At 41.4% G+C, this 25,478-nt stretch overlaps 1 protein-coding gene across 1 annotated transcript in view; it reads left to right on the top strand.

Annotated features, from left to right (window-relative positions):
* The first annotated feature begins 1,092 nt into the window (after positions 1-1,092).
* XPO4 (exportin 4) overlaps positions 1,093-25,478 on the top strand; it is a 79,668-nt gene continuing 55,282 nt past the window's right edge. The window contains exons 1-2 of the mRNA XM_074535233.1: positions 1,093-1,265; positions 22,048-22,153. Coding sequence (XP_074391334.1) covers positions 1,185-1,265; positions 22,048-22,153 — 187 coding nt within the window. The 5' untranslated portion in view covers positions 1,093-1,184. The remainder of the gene's footprint in view (positions 1,266-22,047; positions 22,154-25,478) is intronic.

Genomic DNA, 25,478 nt, shown 5'->3' with positions numbered 1-25,478 from the left:
CTGGGCTTATGCACTGAACACTCCCTGGCAATTGCAGATCTTCCATTTTGGCTTCATCCAAAGGTATCAAAGCTCCAAGTCTGCTCCAGTGTGCAAACTGCAGTAGAAACCATCAGACTTGTTTAAAAGGCCAACTCTTTAACCAAACTGAAATGTCACTGAAGGCATAATGTGAGAGTCCTTTTGCTCCTGTGGCTGTGCAACAGTGTTCTGTTCAGCACATCTTTTAGAGCTGACACTGTCTGGTGACTCACAGCCAATAACATGAAGGAAGCTCTAGGTGGATTTGTGTGGGAAAAAAGTGCATTTTAGAACAGTTTTAAACATTGTTGGGGTTTTGTTGTTGTTGTTGTTGGGTTTTAATTTTTTTTTTGTTTTGGTTTGTTTTGTCTGCTGTAAACCAGTTCATTTGTAAAGATGCTGACCACTCTCTCCCCTCCCCACCACTTCGTAAGCTATATTTTACAAACTCAGCTTCTCATTCCACCACAGATCTGCAAGCACTGTAATGCACAAGAGACTGCCAGCAACCAGCGCCTGCGGCCGCGCTGGCACCTGAGCTCCTTGGGAAGCACAAGAAGTGCATGGAAGTCTCCAGGGAGAGTGCCAAGGGGATGGTGCCAGGCTCTCTTCAGTGGTGCCCAGCGGCAGGACGAGGAGCAATGGCCACACTTGACCACAAAGAGTTCCACCTCAACACGAGGAAGGACTTCTTTCACGGAGAGTGGCAGAACACTGGACCCGACTGCCCAGGATGGCTGTGGAGCCTCCCTCTCTGGAGACATTCCAAATCCACCTGGACGCCTTCCTGCGCAACCTGCTCCAGCTGACCCTGCCTTGGCAGGGGGTGTAACCGGGTGATCTCCAGGGCCCCTTCCACCCCTGACAAACTGCGGGCCGGGCAGGTGCGGCGACCTGGGCCCGGCGGGGAGCAGCGGCCCCGCCCTGCGGCTCGGGAGGTCCCGCCGCGTTCTGCGGGCCGGGCAGGGCCGGGCGGGGCCTGAGGGGCGGGGCCGGGCGGGCGGAGGGAGGCGCGCGGGGCGGGCGCGGTCCCCGCCCGGCGCTCGCGGTGCTGCCGCGGCGCCGCCGCTTCGCTTCCGCGGCGGGGCCGGGCTGGACCGGGATTGGCCGCGCGGCCGCCTCGCCCCAGAATGCAGCGCATGGCGCGTCATTGAAGAGAGACCATGATGGCGGCGGCGGCCGCGGCGGCGGGGGGCGCCCCCGAGGTGATCGCCCAGCTGGAGAACGCGGCCAAAGTGCTCATGGTGAGGCGGGCGGCGGCACCGCCGCGCCCGGAGCGCCGCCTCGCCCCTGAGGGCGCGCCCGCGGCGGACCCTTCTCCCCTCCCCGCCTCCGTTCCCGCTGCCCTCGCCCCTCGGGCGCGGAGCTCGGGGCGCAGCCCGCCGGGGCGCGCCGCCTCCGCCGCCCCGTCCCGCTCCCCTCTCGAGCAGGCTCCCTCCCTCCCTTCCTGTCCCTCCGCCGCCGCTCCGGCTCGTCCCTGTGGCTCCGCAGCCGGGGCCGGCCCCGCCGCGCACGCCGCGCTGCTCCTCCATGTGCCGCCCGCTCCCGTCGCCCCGGGCAGGCTGTGCCGGCTGCCCGCGCTGCCCGCCCCGCGGCCGGCTGCCCGTCCCCAGCCCCCGCACCGCCACCGTCCCCCGCCGTGACCCTCGCCCACGTTGCCAGTGAGCAACTCTCCCTGCCCTCTCCCGGGGCCGGGGCCCGGGGCACTCCCGCGGTGGCGGAGGAGCGGCGGGAGGACGCGCCCGTCCCCTGCCCAGCGGGGACAGCGAGGCACCCTGGGCAGCGTGGAAGCGGCCTCGGGAGTGGCGCGATCCGGTTCCAGAGTTTTCCTTTAAGTGGAGGGGCACCCAGGAGCCAGAGGCTCACGGTGCTGCCGCGTTGAAGCAAAGCCATTAGTGGTGCTTCGCACTTGATCTGTTTAATAATCAATTAACTGTCCCTGATGTCTGTGTGTTATCATGTTTTCATAACTGCGTGGAAAAGAAAGCCCATGTGGCAAAGATCAGAAATGTGATGGAGCTGGGTATCGATAGTGACCACTGGTGCTAAAGCATCCTAGGTTTGCATGCTTGTAAAAGACTTGTTTGAATGAAAAGTTCTGTGTTGGCTGGTATGGTTTACAGGTCTTTATTGCAGATCTTCTAGTACATGTCTAGCTGAAAGCCTTCCCTACAGAATTTATCTTACCAAAAAGTGGTTCTGACAGTAATAAAGTTTGTAAGGAGTGGCTATTAATGGGATTTCAAAAGAACCAAATGAATACTAGCAAAGTTTTTCTGGTATCAATAAGTAACCAATGGCCAGAGCCTGAACGATTGTGTTTTAAGGTCTCACTGAAGTAGCCCGACTGTAAAGTGAGAGGTGATCATCTTTAGTCATGTGTGTTACTCCTTGCAAGTAAAAACACTGACTGTTTCCAAGCAGGACAGTAAAGATAAGTAGCTTGGCAGCAAGCACTAGTCCTTTTAGAAGAATACTTCACAAAGTATGCTACTAGTGATGTGCTTCAAGCTTTGAGCTGATTTTAGTTTGTGCATGCTCTACAAAACATGTCTGTGTGGATTGTTAGATGTTCTGGTAAGGTCTGTGTATCTCTGTTTTACAAATAACACAAATGCAGTAATTACTTGGAGAGTTTGACTTGGTAAGGAAAATTGGTAGAAAGTATTACTGTGTAACAGAACAGGGGTGTGGAACCAAGCTGATGGTTAAGTATTTTCAGTATCAAACCACTGGCATGTGCAGTGGCATCTCCAAAGTCTTGCATCTGTGCTTGAAGACTAAAGATAACTTGTGGGCATTGTTTCTCTAGCATAGCCTCCTAGCACAGAGAGGGAAAAGCAACTTACTGTGGAGTTGAATTAAATAAAAACTTTAATACAGTGAAAAGGTGCAGGCCTCTTATGGAAATGTTTGTGATTCTGTTGAAGAATAGTTGCTGAACTTGCTGGTAAGAATACATCTTGGGTCTGCAAGCACATGGATGTTAGGTAGAAATTCAACAAGGATCCTTTTTCCCTACAGCCTCTGACTGTATGAAACCTGACTTGTGATATTTAGCTTTTTCTTCTTTTATTTCCTTTCCACAGCTGATTTTGGAAGTTTCATAGACAACACTAACCTGAGAAGAACTAGTTAGATGGCTCTTACCAAGGAAGCTGCATGAAACAGAGATACTCACTAAATTTATCCATGAGAGTGAGGACTCAGAACTGTGAGAACTGTTGAGGGTTATTGCCCTGTGTTCCTTCTCAGAAATCACTGAGTCTTAGGACGGATGCAGGAGAGGAGTGAGCTCAGCAGGTGCTTCACAGAGGTGGACGTAAGACCCCAGGGACTGAAAGAGTTATGAGCTCTGCTCCTGTTCTGTCTTGTTAGCAACTGTGCAAAAAGAGGGGCCTGATTGTGTTTCAGGACTGCACCTGGGCAGTGATGATCTGAATTTCATTTAGCCAGGGGGCTGCACTGTTTGGTAAAGGTCCTCTTAGGGATGAAGATGGGAAGTTATCTCTGTGTGGCTGACAGGAGGGGTGAACTGATCAAGCAACCTGCTGGGATCACGTAGAAAGGTGTTTATGTAAAAATCTGAGGGCTTGTGAAGGGTAATGAACCTGCTGCTACTGTTGGAGGTCATGAGTCAGCCACCTTGCAGTGGAGCCCCTGAAGCAGTGGGAAGGGGCAGAGCTGTGACAATAGATGGCAGGGAGCTGTGGGGGGATTCAGCAAGGTGTTCGTGTTACAGTCTGTCGCAGCTGAGACAGTGGCAATTCTTGCAAAATATATATGGCTAGGGATGCATCAAAGGTTTTTCAGCCTTTCAAAATACAGAGCAGGGAGTGGTGGTGGTGGTTTACTTGATGCTTGCCTTGATTTCAAATAGAAGTACTAAGCTTTGAGGAAAATAATGGCATGCTAATAAAAAGACCTGAATGTGTTTAATTAACTTTCCTTGAGGGTAAGCATGGATTACTGTGAGCTCTCTAAATCTTTGAGAAGTATTTTCATAATTTTTTTTTTCATTGTTCTGGGTTAGTTGAGTTTACCTTTGAAAAATTAGTTTTTAAATATCAGATAAAGAACACCCATGTCCTGATCTCCTAAACTGCTGATCTTTATGGACTTTACAAACCATGGTGTACCACGTTTAAAAACTGGAAATGTTCAATCTTCTCTCTCACCAAGCTCTTCTACAGCCTCATGTAAATGCTTTTCACTTGTTACCACTAATGTCTTTCAACAGGTCCTAGGTAGCTCACATTCAAAAGGCTTAATTTGAGAAAGGATTGGAATTTGTCAATTTAAATTGACAAATTTTAATAAAAGATGAAACTTATCTTATCATTAGCTGCCAAATATGGTTTTGCAGGCTGGTGTTGTAATATGTGTAAAAGTATTTGAGGTATAAAAATTAACTTTGTAGTAAAGGTGCACGGTGTTCACCTGAAGTAAGATCCCCATGAATGCTTTGCTGTGAAGTTTCTTAGTGCCACAGGCTGGTGTCCATGTTCGGCCTGTGTGACTTTGGCTTGGTAAAGACCATACACCAACATCTGTATGACCTGATTTAATTTGCTCCTCCTGTTTCCTACTGGCATGGTGTCCCCTGATCCTGTATCTCTTATCTATTATGTTCTGTTTAGCTCAGGTGGTAATTAATGACAAATATAATTAGTCCTAGTTAAGCACTTTTTTAATAGCTGCCTTCATCAATTAGAGAAGGCATAGGTTGTATTATTAAGGAAAGAAATGTAAATTTCATATCAGATGTGAGAGAATGAAGTAGGAAACATGCCTAACACCACTTAGTTATTGCTGAGAGTTTATTAAAGCAGGTTGAAATTTTCTAGCATGTGATATTCTCTGACACCTAAATGTAAATTCACAGGTTATGATTTGTTCACCCCGCCTCCCTTCAAAAGAGGTGCTGTGTTCTTACCTGCAGCTCTGCTTTCTCCCATGTGACCCTGTGCAGAAGATATTAATATTGCTGAGATGACATAGGAATTAAGCAAGGGAATGGATTTCTGTCAGGTTAGCAAGATGTATTGGCTATCTGTGCAGCCATTTAGGTTGCAGAGCTAGCACAGGGGCACTGAAATTAGATTGTTGGACACGTACAGAGCTGGTCTGCCCCTGCTAGTGGTGAGTTGTCAGGTTGGCTCAAGTGTGTAATATACCTCCACTGTACAATTTAGTTGCTAACTCTGACTCTCCTGATATTAGAAATGCCAGACTTCACTTAGAGCTGCACACTGAAAGGAGAAGAGGTTACAAGTTTCAGAAGGGAACATTCCAGCTGGAGAGAAGACAAAAAAAAAAATCACATTAAGTGTGATTGGTGAAGGCAGTGGAGCAGGCTGTGTAGGGAGGCTGTAGGATCTCCTATCTTTGGAGATATTTAGTACTTGACTGAACAAGTCACTGAACAACCTGATCTGACTTTGAAATTAGTTCTTTTTGGGCAGGGGGTTGAGTGAAGTAGGTTCAGAGGTTTTTGTTAGGCTATTCTGTGTGGTGTGGCTCTTGGAAAGCTCAAAGAACATTTGGGTAAAGGCAGCAACTGACAGAATGAGAGGACACAGTTTAAGCTGCACCAAGGGAAATATAGGTTGGATATTAGGAAAAATATTTTTACAGAAAGAGTGATCAAGTACTGGAATTGTCTGGCTGGGAGGGTGGAGGAGTCACCATCCCTGGATGTGTTTTACAAAAAGATTCGATGTGGCACTCAGTGCCATGGTTTAGTTGAGGTGTTAGGGCATGGATTGGACTCGATTATCTTGAAAATCTTTTCCAACCTTGTGATTCTGTGATTTTGCAGAATTCCATTCTTTAAAAATTTGTAAATGTTCTGTTTTGACTGTGGTCTGTTTCAAAGGGTGGGTGTTGGGTGTGTATGTGGGGTGATGTGGATTCTCACATCACCACCTTCTCAGGGTACCACTTAGTTTGTGATTTATCCTGCTATTCTAAGGCAGATTTCAGGCTAAAGTTGGGTGGTCTGACAGTGGTCCTAGAAACTTCACTTTCAGATGTTCAAGTAAGCTTACAGAATAAGAGCATAAGGGAGCGTGTTAGTAGGATCAGATTGTTTATACCATCAAACTTGGCAGTTTATATGGTTGCCTGTTTTTGACCTGCCTTTTGTGGAGACCAGGCCTGTTGTGGTAAGTGTATGAAATTGTCAGGAAATAAACCTGCTTGCCTTCTAGCTAGTCCTCAGACCTCAGAGGGGCTGGGTACAGACAGGCTTAATTTCTCATTTATAACCACTTAGGCACTAAAGTCCGGTCACTTTGAATAAGAACTTTCATAGTTGTGGAATCATGAATAGTCTGTTTTATTGAAGCAGCAGATTATAGGTTCTTGTTAGATTGCTGATAACTGCACTAGACCTACAAAATACAAGTGCATAGCTCTGTGCACAGGTCTTCCCAGGTAAGCTCTAAGGCAGTTAGAGAAACAAATCTTACCACAGAGTTGTGCCTGCCTTGGGGTGAGGAGCAAACCCATTGACTTGTCTGTAGAATGGGGTTGTATTCTTGTCCTTCCATAGTGAAGGATTTCAAATATTGATTTTATACTTCTTGGACAAATGGATGAATGGCTGCAGTTAAAAATCATTGGCTGCCTGTTGCTGCCATCATAGATGTAGGGTGGGGGAATATCTGTTTTCTTATTTTCATATTGGTATGTGTGGCTTTTAATATATAAACAAGGGGTGAATGAGGGTCTTTGGTTACCTTCATAAAACTGAGCTACCTATCTTGTGGCTGGAAAAGACAGCACAGAAGTGTGGTACCTCAGTGTGTTCCTCCACAGGGCTGAGGCAGCACTGGTGGCCCTCTGACCTTCACCAGGTCTGTATTCCCATCACTGACTCCTCAGAGGAACAGATCTAAACCAAGGCTGCTTGTGCACAGTGAAGGAGGCTGAGGGCTGGCACAGAGATGTAGGTTCTTCTGCACTTTACTGAGACAACACTGGGCTCTGGGGCCTCTGCTTCAGCCCAGGCAACATTCAGTTGTTAAACCTTGCTCAAGCCCAGGCACAAGATGAGCAAGTGGCCCAGCTTGTGGTTTCGCTCAATCAGCCTCACCAATTCTCCATTATCTCACATCTTGACATAACCAGCTAGCCTGTTCTCCACAAAGGCCATGACAATCCTTATTCCACAAGGAAGTTCAGTTTCTTGTTGCAATATATCTTCATTGTAAGGCAATTTTTCAGACTCTGAAGCATGGCTCATAGTAAGGGTGAAAGGGAGAGATGGAGTAGCTCTGCTTTTGTTATGGCAGGTTGCCTGTTGTAAGAAGTCAGACAAATGAATCATTCCAATGCTGAGAAGATGTGCAAAGTCCTCCAAGCTGTCACCCATGAAACAAGCAGGATGTGTGCTATATTATGGCTAGAATTGGGAAAATTTCTGCTCAGATGGGTTTTTTTTTCTGGTGGATGCATGTAGCTGCTGATTTAGAGAGGTCTGAAAGGTAAAGATGATTCTTTTACTAGTGGACACTTTACATTATTTGAATTAGCAATTTCAGAAGTTTGAGGTGTTGTCATTGTTTTTTGCCCACAAATGGGTCCAGTTGCTTTTGGAACGCCTTTTCTTTCCTTCTAGTTTTTATATATATTATTTAGTCTTTATACATATATATTACATGCTTTTCTGAGTGTAATGAGGTTTACAAATATTTTTAGAAAAAACCAATATAGTTCTTTGAGTGAAGCCTGCTGGTTCATAATTTTATTCATTCTGAAGTTATGGGAAATAACTATAACATGTTCTGATTTTTCTTCTCCAGTATCCATTGTGATTTTGTATAATTCTCTATCCTATTTCATCCTCCGGTCATCTCTTAGCTGAACTGAAGGGTCTTGTCATTTTGTCATATGGGATGTTCCCCCATACATCAGATCATCCCTCTGTATTTTTTTAGATTTATGATACTGTTTTTGAATGAACTGACCAGAATTCTGTGATGTAGGTACTTGAGGATTTTAGATGGTTGTAAATTTTTGATATTTTTCTGTATTCCTTTCCTAATAGTACTTAACATTGTACTTTTCTTCATTGCTTCAGAGCAGCAAGGTGATGTTTTCAGAGAACCATACCCAAGTTGTTCAGATAATTTTTCAGAACAGTACTAAACAACTTAAGAGTCCATCATATATATGTATATATTTTTCTTCTTTTGCTTAAGAGTTGGTATGGTTGGTGCATTTTACAGGCACACAGTTCAGATTACAGCCTGGGAGATGAATGTGCATGCTGTGTGCACTGTGCTAGTGAAACTCTTAACTGGGAGCCAAGACCAAATGTGCATGAAGTTTATCTGTACTAAAGTGAAGAGTTGGGATTAGAGAAGTGAGAACTGATAGAAATTCTGATATCTTTGAAAAGTAAACATTATGTTTGATGAAATTAAAATCTAGTGAAATAGGATTATGCGTGCTTAGAGTTTATTTCCCCTGACTGTTTCACAGTCTTTTTGAATCAATATGTTTCACACCCATTTGACATGTCACCATTGCATTGGCATATTTCTATGTTTTGTTCTGAGTAATCAATGTAAATACTGTGTGCTTGCATCTACATTCATCTGCTGGGGAGCTTCATTAGGCCATAACTCCATCTGGATTATTCTTCTTCAGGCACTACCTACTGCTGTTTTCCCTTTAACCTGCTTCCTAAGAGTCTTATCGTTGTTATGCTAATCTGTGTTCATTAGTTAATTAACAGCTTTCCCTATGGAGAGGTGGCAGAAATCCTCCTGATTATTAAGTTGAGCTGATCCTGTCACAAGCAGATAAGTAAAATACTCCTTTTCATCAGTTTCTCACAGTGTTTTGATTCTAAAAAGTCTGTCTGAATTAGGTGTACATAGGATCTCTGCAATTTTGATGTGTAGTGGGGTGTATGAGTGGCATAAACCCACATATGTGCTGGGAGATGTGGCATACAAGGGGAAGTGTCAGATCTGAGCTTAGGAGGTATTGGTCCTTTGGACTTTGAAGTCCAAAACATCTTGTTGAACAGGGAGTAGTTGTTAAAATAGGGATTTTAGGGAATGAAGGAAAACTGACAAGAGGATATACTTTAAATAGTCCCTCTTCTTCCCCTTTCCCATTTTCCAAAAAAGGAAAACCCCAAACTTTCCTGCTTCAGAGACATAATGAGTGGCTGCTGTACAGTGCTGTCTTTGGCTCTGCCAAAACGTAGGATAATAGTACACCCACCTGAGTGGTTGTGCAGTGAGCTAGATTGGGTAGTGAATTCAGAGAGAAAAGTGTCTTTTAATTAAAAGTAATTTTCACTGTGTTGCATTAGAGACAATTCTACTATCTTGACTGAGATGAGAAAGCTTGCCTATGCTCCTTGAAGAAATTTGGTCAAATTATGTTGTTAAACCACTTAGGAAGTAGCATATATAATTCTCTTTCTTTTCAAATCAAAACTGTTTTTTTTTTTTAGTAGAAAATACATTTAAAAGTTATTTAAGTTAATGTAGGAGCAAGTGAATAATGGGTTTTGCTTTTGTTACTTTGTAAGTCAGATAAGTTGGTTCAGTGGTGCCTACCAAATTCAAAATTTATAGAACTACAAAAGTGAATATGAAGAAAGGCTAAAGGTATATCATGATTTGTGCTGAAATTCTGAATTTCACTCTGTTGTCATTCAGGCCTGCTGTTTTATGTGCAGCTGTGCAAAATGCTAGAGGCACAGCTGTGGTAGTGTTGGAAATATGCCTTGTGCCAGGGTCTCTTGAAGGCTTTGTATAATTAATCTGTGGCTGTGAAATCAGCAAAGTGCAGAAAGGTGTCTTGCCATGGAATTTTACAGTTTATGATGGCGGGCTCTGGGATTTCAAAACTTGGCTAAGATGAAGAACATCTGCAGTCCCAGGCTTCTAAGTGTGACATAGGCTATATTTTCACAGGAGCTTAAACCAGCCTAACACTGAGTGGCAGAGAAAAAACATTACTTGTCTTTTTGCTGGATTGATGATCTGCTGGGTTAGTGAGCTGGACTGGCTGTCAGAAGGACTTGCCAGTTGCCAAAGCTAGCACAGGATAATAATGTGTGTCTGGGAGTGGAGAGGAGTTAACATGGCTGCAAGGAATGGAAGATCTCCAAGCACCACAGCCTTGGAGTTCTGGAGAGGCAGCCCCTCTTCATTACTGTCAACTTAGACTGGAATCCTGTTGTAATGATGGAAAATAATAAAACCAGCATCCTTCACAAATGTATTTTGAAATCTGCTCATTTGAAGAGCTGCAGAAAAGCCATGTGGTATTGCATTGGAGTGAGTGGTATGTTCCTCAACTTTTTGTATTTCAAGTTTTTTGGAAATGCATAATTTGACAGTTTTTAAGACACAAGGAAGTGACTGAGGCATGTTCTATCCCTTCTTCAGGCTGCTTTGGAAGGACCTTGAATTTTACTCTTTGACATCACAAGTAAATATCCCGGCTGCATAGGTTTTTGCTCCAACAGTGTGTGAAGGAGGGCAGGGGCAGTGTGCAGAATTTAAAAAAATGTGTTGCAGCATCATTAACACAGTGTGCAAATGCAGTAGCTGTGTGTACTCCAGAGGCTGGTGCATTGACTTGTGCCTGTGGCTCTGGGACTAAAGCATTGGTCTGCATGAAGATCAGTGGTGCAGTTGGATGACAACCAACACTCAGTTGTACCATCCTTTATTACTGTGAAGCAGTGTTCCAACTGGCATTAATTGTGGCATTAGTGATGGTGTGCAGGCAGTGTCAGAGCTAATAAGCAGCAGAAACAATTGTACAAGCACAAACCACGCCGGCTCATTGATGAGTTATAGCAGAACTGCCACCTGTGTCCTGTGGCAGCACAAGAGGAGTCCTATCTCTGTGCACGGCCTGTCTGGGGTGGCTGGAAGGTGTTCAAGCTGGTGATGTGGGGTTAAGTGTCATCCTCTCACCAGTGTCATCATCTACATGTGTCACTTCTCTGCCTTGGGCAACCAGCCAAAGGTTCTTCTCCTTTTGATTATTTTGTTTGGTTCTGCAAATAGGTGCTCTTCAAGGTTTTGTTGTGAACTTCCCCAAAACTGATCTGCCACACCTTGGTCTTGTATTGGCGGTCCTGGCATTTACATGGTCCCTTACTCGTGTCGCTCACTCATCTTGCCATGACTTCACACAGGTGCTGTTGGTGCTGGCAGACCCCACCTGCCTGCTCTGGGTTTCACCTTGCAGCTCAGTTGGTTTCCTCTTATGTGACACCCCTCATCTAAAGCCACATTTTACACATGTGTCACTGGTAGATTTCATGAGGACATGTCCACAGCATCTCTATGTATATGTGTGTGCAGGAACTGGAGATCCCCAAGTGGCAGCCTGTGTCTCTGTTGCACAGCACTGCAGCCCTGTGGGGGGAAGGAATGTGTTCCCCCTGTGCAGCTAGCTGCTGGTTTGATTCTAGGTGCCTTAAAGGTGAGTTGGGTGTTGTTGAAGCCGTGGCTGAAAAGTATTACATTAACCTTCACTCAGGTGCAAAAAGAGCTTTGCGTTTTTTCTACATCATAATTTTGGTTTTGTTTGTTTTTCATCAAGATCTTAACTGTTCACATTTAGTTTAGCTTTTTCATCTCCTGGGCCACTGGCATCTACTGTTTATTTTGCCAATAATGTTGCTGCTGTTTGACTTCTCTTTCAACCATGGTCTTGGTGGCTTCCCAGATGACTACATCTTGCATTGTTATTGAGGAAATGTGCAAATAAGTTTGCAAAACAGGCACGCTCCTTTCTGGTGACAAGAGTATGAATAGTGCTTTCCTCACCTGTCAACAGCAAGCACCAAAGCCCAAGCACAAAAACAAATGTGCTTCTTCCTGAGAGAATTAGGGAGGGTAAGCTGCAAACCCTTTATTTTGTGAGGTTGTTTTAAGTGGGATTAGGAACAGATGTTGGGTAGCTTCAGAATAATGAATTGTTTAGTGGGGAATATATAAATATTAAATTCTAATATCAAGAGAAATAACAATATTGTTTCTGGAGCTAGTCTTCTGTTCATTTTACAGTAATATTCCCTCTAAGAGGGCTGAGAATAAAATATATGATTATGACCACATTTCTTCATGATCATTTTCTCAGTGGAGCCTGAATGTGTGGAGCCGTTTGACTGTTCAGAACTTGAGACTTGGCTAATTTGTGCAAGTTTCTTAGTGTGAGCTCAGGCACTCACTTTAAGAGAGTCCTAAAAATTGCGTCTTCTAAATGAAATCCCAAAACATTTCTGTAGGGATTAAAAAACCCCCAACTTTATCATATAAAACTCATGTTTAGAAGAGGTTTTCTGAAAATATGTCATGTGTCTGCTCCTGTATATCATAGGATGAATACAGACATGTGTAACTTCTTCAGTATCATGGTTCAGGCTGTATTTGCAAGAGTGGAACAAAGTGGGAAAACAAGGTAAAAGTAGAAGACATCTTACTGTCTCAAGTATGTAACATTCTAGATGGATTTTTGCTGTTTCCCGGTATGGGCAAACTTGGGACGAACCTTTTTCAAGGTGTGTTCAGTGAAAGTTCATAATTTTTCCTGGGTTTGAGTGAAAGATGTTATTCTCTTCACAAAATTAATTTCAATTTCACAAATTCTCTTGACTTTATCTTCCACTTAATGCAGGTTATGAACTTCCTCCTCTGGCCTCTATTCTGCTCCTCTTTTATGCTAAACCTTGATTTCTTGTCTGTACCTTGTATCAGTCTGTATCTTATTCTGTTTTCTTACATGATTCAAATATTGTACTTTGTGTGTGTTTGACTTGTGTAAGTTTTCATTAGTGCCCTAACAGTTAAAAGCCATTAATAAAGGCAGGGGTTTTAGGTGATGCCATTTTGAAAGTACAGTAAACCAAAGGAGTTTTCCACATCAAATATAGATAAAATTTTAAAACTTCCTTATCTTGCTTTTAATCAACTCTTACTAAATAGGACAAAATGGTTTTGACATTTTAACAAGATTGATGGTGGAGGAAGTGCTGAACTCTGAATTTTGGCAGGAAAACTGGCTGCCCTGTGTGCCTGCCTTTCTTCATTAGCTTGGTGGGAGGAAATGCCCTTTTGATAGGAGTCAAAGCCTAAAATGCTCAGAAATCAAAATTTATGACTGTCTCAGTTTAAATATTTTATGTAGTGTTGGCTTTTGCCTTGTGTTTTGGGGTCTGAGGTGCATGGGGGTTACCCCTGTGATGTCTCACTCCACTGCACGTGCTCACTGTAGAAGGCTACATGCAAGTTAAAGTAATGCCCCCCTTACAGCAATGGATGGTTATAGCTGTTCTTTCAGAAAGTATAATTTGAAATTGGACAATAGGAAAAAAAAGGATGGTATAAGACACTTCTTCACACACAGTAGAAAGAAAGTTTCTTTTGCTGAGGGAGAGCAGATGCTGACTATATTTGATATGTAGTGAGCCTGATAAATGGGTATATTGTGTACATCTCAAGTTATGAACTTTGGAAAACGAGTATTGCCATTTCCAGCGTTATTGTGATCTCCTGTCTAGTAGAAGAGTGATCACAAGGGTTCTTTCTTTACTTCAATCTTTCTATTGAAATTCACTGTGTACTATCCTGGTACATTTTTAAGTGCTGTCTGTGCTGTCTTATAGGCCCAGAAATGAGCAATACAGAGGTGAGCCACTTGAATCATATGCTCGAGTTGCAATTAGGATTTTAGAGGCTGTGGATAGGCTAGGATCCTGTCTCTTGCTGGAGAACCAGGTCCTGCCAGGGGATAGCACACCCTGCAGTGAGGATAGTAGTGTGTGTTGGTGCTGGGCCTCCTTTCCACCTATTCCCCGTGTGTCTTCCATGCCTCCTTGTGGGGAAAGAGAGAAGCAGCTGCAGTTGGTGGGAGCTGAGGGAGAAATTTGGTTCATTTCCACCAACTCTTCTCTTTCTTGCTTCAGGATAAGGAGGCCATGGTCCCCCCAGCTCCAGGAGATGGTCAGGTTGCCAAATTTGCTATCATTCAGAATTTAAGGCCAGCCACCACCAGCCCTGTGATACCCAAGGAGTAGCTGGAATGCGTGGGGGGTTATTTTTGCTGTATCTCCCATCTCTTAATAGGAAGATTTTGAAATGAATGAATGAAAGGAAACGTGAGGAAACAGGAGAGCAGGACTTGAGGTTTGAATACAGTTGTTGTAAGGGCACTTTGACTTTTTGTATCCTTTACTAACACATTTTTCCTGTGCTACTACAGTTGTGATGTGCCATTTTTACTGAAGTCAAAGTGGGTTGATTTTTTTTGTTAACATTAAGTGCTTTTAAAAGGTTTGGGTTTGGAACATTAAAGTTTTCTGTAACTCTTCTGTGTCATTAGGGTGTTTTTCTTACCTTTGTCCTCTTACACAGTGAGTCACATTTTCTGTCTTGCTTGAGCTTTCTCTGGCATACATGGATTGAATTCTTGTTGCTTTGTTGGATCTTACTGGCTGCAAGGGACTATGTGGATTTTCCCATTGCCATCAGTCAGTCAGATGTTTTAGAAAAGTTATTTTGCCAAACAGAACTGCAGATCAGACCTCATTTGTGCTTTGAAATGTTAGAAGAGTGAATGTAGAGATTAGAAAATAAATAACATTTAATATAAGGGTCTGAACCATAGCATCATGTCAGTATTCATCTTCTCATTGTCAACAGCCAGACTACTGTAGGCTAAATATCCATTATGGGATATTTCTCAGATTTAGCTGTGTTGTGCACATAAATGAAGGGTAGTTTCAGTGGAGAGCCTGTAATAGTCCATATTTGTGGATGAAATTGTTAATTGAAAAGTAAAACCTCAGTAGTGTTTGTTGCTTGCCTTGGAGAGAAGTCTTATCTCAGAAAATGTTTTGTTATTGATGGTAATGATTTACTTGGCTCTTTAGTCCATTAATGTGTGTGTGTGTGTATATATATATATATATATATATATATGGTATCTTATACAAGAACATTACTAAACTGAGAGTAGCTCTTATTACAAACTGCAATTTGTCTCCTGATTTACTTGCAAAAGACTTAATAACATATCTCAGCTTCAAAATATAAAGCAAAAGTTGATGAGGAAAAAATAAGTCTTTTTTCCCTATTGTTAAATTTCTGCATGAAAGCAAGATGTGAGTGAGTAGGTGTGTAGGAGGCAATTCCTCCAGCAGTCACACATTTGTTCCAAATATATACTGAAAAATACTGGGCACCCTGGGGTTTAAATAATTCAAGTCATAATTACTTTTGGAGAAGACTTTTTTATCAAAGGAAGTTTTTGTTCAGAAAGTCTTAAATCTTCACCATGTTGTCTCTAGTGCAGTTCTGGTTGGAAGTTATTTACTGCATCTTTCTTACCAATCTTCACAAATAATCTTGAGTATCTTTTCAATTGGAGACTGAGTCACTGCTGTAATTTAAATGATTATTCAAAATAGTAAGTGTAAAGGAAGTCATTGGAACATAGTTAAAGATGTTTTTTGTGCCAGCTGAGTTTTTTGTAGTAATTATTACTCAAAGCTAGGCAGTCATGTCGTGACTGATCCGACTGGGACAGCAGAAGCTGTTGTTGTTATCAGTTGTCTTAAATTCCTTCTGGCCTTGTGCCCAAAGCTGGAACGTCTGATCTACTTGCAAAGCAGTTGCAGAGCTGAACATCTTCATCTAGCCTGAATTGTTGGCTTGTGGCATCTGCTTCATGAGAGAACAAGACATCTTGCATCATTAGGTATCAGTGTCTGCTAGAGAAGTAGGGTGAATATCTAAGAACAAAAGTGTGGCTAATTGTCCAGTTCTCTGTGCCTGACCTCCACGTTTAATCTCTTCAATTAGCTACTTTCATAAGACAAGTGACAGTTTTTGAGTGTGCTGTGATATATTGTAGGGAAAGAAGCTTATTTGAAGCACTTGAAAAGTGTTGCTGCTAAAACTGGAATGGAAACTTGTTATGGCTTGACTTCACAGAAGTCAGTGTAATTCAGTCTTGGGGCATGTTGCTTGATATGACTTTGGTAGAGTTAAACTTGGAAATCTTATTCTGAGTCTGATTCTTTTGTATAAATTGCTTATACAGCAGAATTATTTTGAAGAGTAATTATTTCAAGGTATTTTTGTTATTTAAGGTATAGAAATCTGATTTTAGTGGGTTTTGGTCATCTTGGTAGAGGAGTACATTAATTTAAAATTGAATGAGTTTTGATTATGTAGTTATGTTGCAGCTGTAACAATTGCTTACATGGGTGGAGTAATATATTTAGCTGTCGTAAATGTAGTATGTGTGCTAGTTAAAAATTATTGCTTGTTCCATGTTGTTTTCTCCCTTTTTTTCTTTTTTTCCTTCCATTTTTTGCCTGTACTCCTCAACTATGTTATCACCATCACATGGTGTTCCCCTGCTCATGGTTCTCAAGTTCACTCATGATCTTTTTCCTTTGCATATGCCTCACTATTACTTGGCTTCCCTGCCTGCTGGGACATGTTGGCAAACCATCTGGGCTTCCTTTATTCCCTGCTTTTCTGAGCATGTCTTGCCTGATGGTGGCTGTCAGCAAAGTCCAGACCCAGCAGTGCCATTGCCATCTGTGGTGGCTTTTGCTTATCCTTGTATATTGACAGAGAACCAGATCTCTTCCCCCTGGGTTTCCCAGGCTCTCTGCAGCACAGAGTCTAGACACCATTCTGAAGAACAAGAATGTATAGAACTGGGTTTTCATAAGCCAAGAGTGGCCCACAGACTGGAGTTTGGGAACAGTTTTATTGTACCTTTTGACTGCAAGAAAGGCATAATTCCCCTACATATTTGGAAGCTCAGTTTGGAGAGTTTGTGGTGAATTTTATGAAGTCACACTTCAGTAGAAGGATCAAATTTTTGTTTCTACTCTTGTCAAGTTCTTGTAGTCTACTTCACTTGCAGACATAAACATTGCCTTTGGCAGGAAGGGCTCCTACTTGGCTTTAGTGCTAGCAGGTACAAGTAATTTGATTTTTTTTTTTTTTTAAACCAAGAAGATTCTCTTAGTAGGCTTGTTTGCCTTCCATAATCCTCCTAGTGTTTAGGCTGTGCTGTTCATAGGGGACCTTTTTAATAGGTGGGAATACTGTGGGTGTCAGCTTAAAACACTCCAGTGTACTCTCTCTGTGTTCTCCCAAGCAGTGAAGTCTGGAGGAGTGCGTGAGTGTTCTTTGTGACATGCTAATTTGCAGATTTCCCCCAGTGTAATTGTGGGAAGATGCTGACTTTGGTTGTATTCAGTGCTGTTTTGCCACAGCAAAAGTGGAAAAATCAAATTTTGACTTAGCAAGTTGTTTTTTTTTCCTGCAAGGAATGAATGCTGCTCATCCCATCCTTAGTTATGTTTATATTTGATTGTGGCCAGGATTTTTCTTAGCAAAATTTTGATGCAGAAGTACCAGTGCAAGCTGGTAAGCTGGTAATATAAAATATTTAAATAAAAAACTACTCCGTTATTGATTTTCAGAATAATGTTGTCACTTGAATGGTAGAAGTTGTTACTTCTAAGATACTATCAGTGTCTTAGGTAAGCAATAAGTAAAATATTCTCTGGAATCCACATTGGTATTAGAAGAAGCTACTAAACAATCACCTTCAACAAGGTGTTGAAGGTATTGAAGAGGTCAAGATTCATAGTTAGAAGCCAATTCAGTCTTTTTTTATTGGCCTTGTAAGAAGATACAATTTTTTTGCAGTGAGGGTGGTGAAGCACTGGCAGTTGTTGCCCAGAGAAGTTGTGGATGCCCCATCCCTGGAAATGTTGAAGGCCAAATTGGATGGGGCTCTGAGTACCTTGGTTGGGTGGAAGGTGAAAGTGTCTCTGCCCATGGTAGGGGGTTGGACTAGATGGCCTTTAAAGGTCCCTTCCAACCATTATGTGATTCTGCAATTCTATTCTGTAATCTAAAACCACTAAGAAAATAATGTAACTTCTAATATATGATCAAAAAAGTCGTATTTTGTATATCTGTGATGATTTACATGAAGCTGCCTGAACAGAATCACTGGGGAGGGTGGATTTTGATGCATTTACTTTTTTTTAAAGCAAAAGGTGTTTTCAGATAAGAGGAAGGAGCTAAAAAAGCTGACTTCTAATGTGGATGTGGTGTTACTGCTTCAGCCAGTTAGTGGCAAATACCGAGTGACTTCAGCTTCAGTCCTAATGAATATCTTGTATTTGCAACACGTTTACTTCCTTTGTATCTATTTGTATCTATTCTTTGTATCTATTACTTTAACTCCTTGGCACTTTCCATTCTTGCAAGTAAGTCATAATCACACTGTGTTTTAAAAACATGTGTTGCTGAGGTAGGAAATGCTTGTATAAAGCAGGTGTTTCTGAATACATCTGTATACATCTAACTACTCCTATTGAAAATAAAAGAAAATCCCAAAGCCCTTATTCTTCCCTCATGTACATCAACAGATGTTTCCTAGTGGTGTGTGTACTTTCCCTGGCTGTTGATCTCCCATCTTCTGCAGTTACATTTCTTTCTGAGCAGTTGTCCAGGCTTTCAGCTGAGTTTAGCGGTGTTGCAAGTGTTAGTGCTAGTCTGCTACAGTGTTTCTAATCTTCTCTTTTTTTCAGTTTCCCTTTCCTTTGAGTGGATAGCTGCCATTTGAAACAGTAGTCCTGCTGGATCCTTTTTCTGGGCACTGCTGCCTCTGGTCTTTTTCTGTATCCAGCCAGCTTTGGTAGTTGAAAGGTTGTAATTTTATTTATAATGCTGTGTCACATAGGAACCCTCTTCTTATGGGGCAGTAGCTTGTTATGCTAAAATCAGAAGGATGATCATTGTCCAGGAGAAACTTTTATAGGTCGCTTGCAGGACAAAAGAGCACAAATGGTTAGAAGTAATGTCAGACAGTATAGAAAGGAAAGTGATATAGCTGCAAATGGTTTCAGCCTGCCAAAAGAACCTGCTCATTACCTTACTGTGTTTTATTTAATTCCTTGTAAGTTGGATAGTAGAGAAGAGTTTGAAGGAGACAATTAGAAAGAACCCAGTGAATGGGTGTGCTCTAGGGGACTTTCCAAACATGATGAATATGAGGGTAAGTTTCTAACCCTATTGTGCCAAGGAGGTGCTGGGCACCAGGGTACAGGGCTCTTGGGCTCAGTGAGCCAGTATTCTTATAATGTTAAATTTGCACAGAATATGTATATGCTGGCCTTTTCTTTAAAGCAAAAACTGGACTTACTTTCATTGTACAGATAAATATTGTCTGAATGCAGTGAAGGCAGTTGACTGTGATCTTTAAGCTCCCTCTGGTGGCTTTGCAATATAGTTCAAACCTTTACTGTCACACTTGTCTGCTCTGGACTGTTTTGAGAGTTGAAGTTTGCAATGTATTATTAAGTTATTGTCATTTAAAAAATTAATATAGAAATATGATGTACCATATGCCTTTCCAAGGTGTCAAATGTCCTCTGTAACTGGACTTCAGAGAAGTAGAAGACCTGAAATAACATAAAACAAGAAATCTACTTTCTAGTTATTATAAACATAAAGGAAGTATTTCCCATAAAACTTCCTTGGTTGTTTTTTTTAGTGGTGCCATAATTTGCAGCTGATATCCCTGACAGTGAAAATAGATAGGATCTCTGTATGGCAAACTTAAATATAGTGTGTTAATGCAAAATTAGTTTGGATCAGGTAGCCCTGATTTGGTCTTCTTGCTTTAAGGATGTGGCTGTTAATGACCCTGGGCTTACAAAATGTTATGCTTTGTCACACCCAAAGGATTCTTTCTAACATGGCTGTAATTAGTGAGGCTTCATGAGACTACAGGGCTGGGAGCCGCAAGGTCAGTAGTGTTGAAAGGGAAATGTCACTCCACTCCTTTTCTAACCATCATTGCACTGACTTTGGCACTTTCTGGCTTTTTGATGCTTATTAGAGTAACAAAATGTTAATTCCCCTTGCCCCTGGATTTCCCCTCTATCTCTTTTTCTTTTGTGGACTAGTTGATAGAAAGTATCATGCAAAGAGGTAACAAGACCATACAGGCAGGCCCAAGAAAGGAGTAGGAGGATCTCTCCTTTTGGTACCAGAATGTTATTAAAATAAGTCACTTGTCTCAAGAAATTTGATTCTTAGTTCTCGTGAAATACATTGGGCAGAGTTGTATGTTCCTTGAGACTTAAAACTACTTCCAGGCACTGCACAGCAACAGAGGCTGTAGATTAAATGCACCTTAAATGATAACTGGTGCTGGAAAAAAGCAAGCTGTCACCACCCAATATGTCTCATATTGTGCTGGTTTAGGCTTTTTTGTTTTTATGGTGAACCAGACTGGGCAACTGATCCAGATGAAAAAATCTGGGATGATTTTTGGTAATCACTTCCCCAGTCTGGTTCTCTGTGCATTTGCACAAATGCTTGCCCATACAGTGAAGGGAAAAAAGTGAGAACTGCCTTTTTTTTCAGTTGGTTTGATTTATTTGCCACAGCTCTGACTGAAGTATGTATCAAGCTGTGGCTGTGTGGGTCATTCCTGCATGTTTGATGACCTGCTACAGTTATTCTGGCATTCTGTACAGCTGGTTCTGTTGCAGTGAATGTAGCTAGAATCCATGCAGAGGAGGATGGTCCTTCACACTGCAAAAAACACCAACAGCTTTTCCCATTAGGAACAGTTCCTGCTGCATGCAGGAGGGTTGAGGTTACTTCACAGAAATACCTGTTAAATCAGATATCTTGTGGTTTATTTACTGGAAAATATTTCACTTACGTTAAAAGCATTGGTCTTGATGCTTTTATTCCCAAAGTAGTGAATATAAACCTTAACTGAAAGATAGGTGGCACACATGGTCCTCTCAAACTGCTGGGGACAGGGCTGGAATGTGGAGTTTGGTAGTTCAACTGAAGTTCAGTAACCTATGCTGTTACCTTGATCCTGCTCTGCAGTTAGGATGTGATCTTCCTACATGTGTGTATGTTCCTTTCTTAAAGGTTGGCATCAGTTTTGCTTACCCTGTTTGTGATATCAATGCCCTGCATTAGATTATCTCATGCTAAGCTTGTTATATCTTGTACTTGCAGCCTGTGCAGTTCAGATAAATCCCAAAAAGCCAAAGTCAGAGAATATTAGTGGCAGAAGTGGGGAGCAGTGTGGTGCTGTGAGCTGCTGATAGTTTCTGCATGGCTGTTTTTGCCCTGTAGGGTGGTGTGGGGTGTTGGGGTTGTGCAGTGAGGTGAGGCTGCAGTGCAGGCAGCTCCTCTGGGCTCCGTAGGCACCTCACAGGAGTCCAGGTTATTGCATCGTTTCATGCTTTACCTCGAGCTGATCTTTGGGTAGAAACCTCACTGGAGCTGGCTTTTAACAGGAGAGCAGCAGGTGTTACCTGAGCAGCCAAGGTACCCAGGATGTAATGGGATGGGTGTATGTAGGGATGGATGTAAGCTGAGGAACCACCATAGCCATTCCCAACTTGTCTCATCAATCACACCAGTCCTCAGGATGTCAGTTTTAATATTAAACACTAGAGGGTAGTATGTACCTGGCATATACTTTATTTTAGAATGTATCTGTAGTAATTTTTAAAACCCAGGATTTATTGTACAACTACATATTTTAAAACAATTGTAGAGCTAATGAAAAAGTAGTGCTTTGCTTCCAGGACTGTGTGAGTGTGCTTGGCAGCATTTAGTGATGTGCAGTGGTATTTTTGGTCTGAGTAGAAAAATAATTGGTTTGAATTTAGAGCTGACTTCTAACTTTCTTCAGAAGCATTGTTAGGAAACTGTACTTAAATTATTCACTCTCTGCCTGATACCTCGATATTCACACCTATGTGCATGCAATGTAAATGCAGAGTGCTAGATAAGAAGAGGTAATGCCTGAAAGCAAGCAGTTTTGCCAAGAGATACTGGGTTTTGGTATTTAACAAGGCAAACATTCATGTGTTTGACATTCATGACATTGACATGACATTGCTTTTAGTATATTTTTGATCAGTGCTTGAATAACTTTTTTTTTTTCTTTCAGGCACCACCTTCCATGGTCAACAATGAGCAACGCCAGCATGCTGAGCACATATTCCTATCATTTAGAAAATCAAAATCACCATTTGCTGTTTGCAAACATATTCTGGGTAAGTTTCAATAAATGAATTTAGGTGTGTACATTCTTTTATAACTGGAACTGTGCTGTTCTTTTGTAGCTGGGGCTCTGAACATCAGTTTTGATTTTAATGACTTGGACTTTTTGATGGAGGGTGAAGCGTCTTACTATCCTTTTTTTTTATTTCTGTGAGTTTTAAAGCTGTAAGGTGTAACTTAATGTAGCTAAGTTCCTAAACTGATTTAATAGATTTCCTCTGCAACATGATTATTCTAATACTGTCTAATCTGTGCAGTTTGTGCAGCTGCCAGTAGTGTGATTTCTTGGCTTTGTGCTTGCTTACCATTAAATCAGCCAACGATGCAATTTTATGCACTTCTACCAGATTTTGCATTAGTGCTGAAGTGAGAGTTTATTTCTAGTTGAACAGCTTAGTTGCTGTTGACAGCCCAGCTGGAGGAAAGGAGTAAAAAGCTAGAAAAGTATCTGTTCACCTGGTACAAGCAAGACAGTATTGATTTGAAATTTTGTGTGATTATACCTGTGGAGAAAGGAAAGAGGCAGATACCACCCTTCATCAGAAATTTCTCTGATTTTAGTGCTCTAAAATGCTCTAAATGTGATTGGGTAGCTATTTATAAAAGAGAAATATTTTTACAGGTGCTACAGAGACTTTGTAGAGTTTGGCAGCTGGATCTGAAAATTACAGGGGCAGTAAAGATGTAAGATTGCTGCTCAGCTCTGTAGTATTGATGTGAGTGCTGGGGACAGGTGAGGGGAAATTTCAATGAAAACTGACTCTGAGACCTGACGAGGGAAACCTCAAAGTTTGCATGAAAAAGCACACGCCAAAACCACAAAAAGCAACTTTTCTTTTAAAGAATTTGCCAGAATGAACACAGAAGTATTATAACTATGTTGAAAATATTCTTTTCATACTTAATAATTCTGCAGTATTTTTAAACAGTTATTTATAAATTTACGGAATTAGAGACTTAGAATTCAGGAATATTATGATGTCAGTATTGCAGATCTACTGCTATGTTACACTGTGATATGTAGATCAGGGTGTGCTTCCTTTCCTACACCCACCCCATACCAAAATATTTCTCTAAAAATGAGGTTCTTCTGGGTTTAGTATATTATGGAAATACTCCATCTGGTTTGGAAAACTGCAATTGCACTTTTTGCTTGATGGGTAAGCAAAATTGATGCTTCTTGTTTTCGCTTGATTTTTAGAGAAACTAAGGTGGGTAAAAACATCCTTAAGTAAATTTGTTGGCAGACCATTTGGATCTAAGGATGTATTCATCATCAATCAGAAATAAATAATGAAATCTCATGGCATCTTAAATGTGGCTGGTTGAAGGGAATATGATGCTGATTATAATACTTTCTGGATGTTTAGCTATATTACATCCTTAAACTGTTCATATGCTGCCACCATTGAAAATCCAGCATGTTTCCACATGGGGCAAGTTTTTCATGGAAGTCTAAGCAGTTGTGATGCTGAGACCTGGAACTTAGAGATTTTTCAAAACTTTGTGCTTCCTCAGTAAGTATCTGTACAGTATGGACAGAAAGAACAGATAGTTAAGATTTGGGAGTTGAGGAAGAATAGGCAGGGATTGTGAAATCAGGAAGGAAAACAAGCTGTTCATGATGAAAAATAAAAGACTTGAAGTGTACTGAAGGGATGTGTGCAGGAAGGATGGGCTGGAACCAGAGGACCAAGTAGAGGGTTTTAAAAAGAAACAGGAAAAAAATGGTCAAGACAGGAACTGGAATGGAGGTAGAGAGAGATAAGAAAGGTGATGTCATTTATGGAAAGAAGAGTGTGGGAATGACACAGGGAGAATAATGGAGAAGGTGAGCATATGGGAAAGAGAACAGCCATTACTATGTTGTTCTTTAGAAACCTGGGGTTGAAGCCAGGAAGCACAAGGCACTGCTTGTCCTTCCTTTCTTCAGTGAGTTCTGTGGAGGGTGGTGCTGCCCTGGCTGATGGCAGGCCCACACCGGGGGCTGCAGCTCTGTGCGGCAGCGATTGCAGTTGTGCGGCTGCGGGACTCGGGCAAAGGGGAAACGCCGTCCTCTTTAATTACATTCTCTTTCTTTGTCTGTGTATATGAGCTTTGTACAGCTAGAAAAGGCCCAAAGTAACAAGTGCCAGAATTAAAATTCCCATGCAGGATTAATTCAATTTGTTTTTATATGTGTTAGACATACACATTAATCTTTTACTTAAGTGGTTACTTAGTTTTCCAAATTAAGCTAAGTAGATTTAAACGTGGTTTATTTTTATTTAAGCACGTTTACCTCTGTGAGTTTAGATTTGGAGCCTGATTAAATGACTTTAAAATATTTTAGCATATTAGCTGCTATCTTTGATATAGAACTTGCATATAAAGGAAATTTATATTATAAACTTGTGTGTGTGTAATTGGGGCAGGAAAGTTTGTTTTGTAGTATTTTAAAGCCCTTAATCTCATGATTGCGGTTTTTTCAAACACAGTTTTTCTAGTCCTGGCAGGTCAACCACTATAGCTCAAACTCTGCTTCTTGTTTGGGAATTTTATTTAATATTTTATGCTTTTGCCACCCAGTAGCTGCACAGTTTCTAAAAATTCTTTCTGCAGAGCTCAGAATGTTTTGAAACTGGCTTCTAAGATATTACCTGCTATTTCCAAGTTAAAATTTTTAAAAGCTAAGGAACAACAACAAAAATGTCTCTGTAGCTTTCTAACATGATAGAAATTTTATTAATATTCTGACATTTCTCTTTAAATTGTATTTTGTAATCACCCAAACTGTTAACCTTTCTCTGTAATATACTTCTGTACTTTCCTTAGTGCGTCTGTATACATAGTAATCTTATATTTAGATAATAATGGCAAATGATTCCTACACTCTGGTCAGAAATTACATTTTGGTTAACTCAAAATAAATCTGGAAACTTGAACATGATGTAGAACATTTTAAATGCACCATGGATGGTGTAAAATTTTTGCTTGGAAAAGTTCCTTTTAAGTGTAAGTGGATTTGCTTCTTTTTATTACCCATGAAATACATGTACTTTTATGTACTATTTGTTTCAAAGGCAGACACAGACATTTCCCACTTTGACATGCCTGTAAGATTAATCACTTTTATTAATTAGTCTATTTGAACTAAATCTGTTATCTTGTTTATTTTATTCCCCCGTTGTGTTAGCATTCTTATTCCTGTTCTTTGAACCAGCCTCCTAGCACAGACAACTTTTCTCCTAAGTCATTAACTTGAATAATACCAGACAATTTGATAATTGGGTTATTGATAATTTCTCCCCCTTTTGAGTTGTAAATTCCTTCTCTGTT

The sequence above is a fragment of the Zonotrichia albicollis genome, chromosome 2 (genome assembly GCF_047830755.1).
Source record: "Zonotrichia albicollis isolate bZonAlb1 chromosome 2, bZonAlb1.hap1, whole genome shotgun sequence".
In the NCBI taxonomy this organism is placed as follows: Eukaryota; Metazoa; Chordata; class Aves; order Passeriformes; family Passerellidae; genus Zonotrichia; species Zonotrichia albicollis.
Note: the sequence above shows the minus strand (reverse complement) of the source record. Positions and strands in the feature narration are given on the sequence as shown.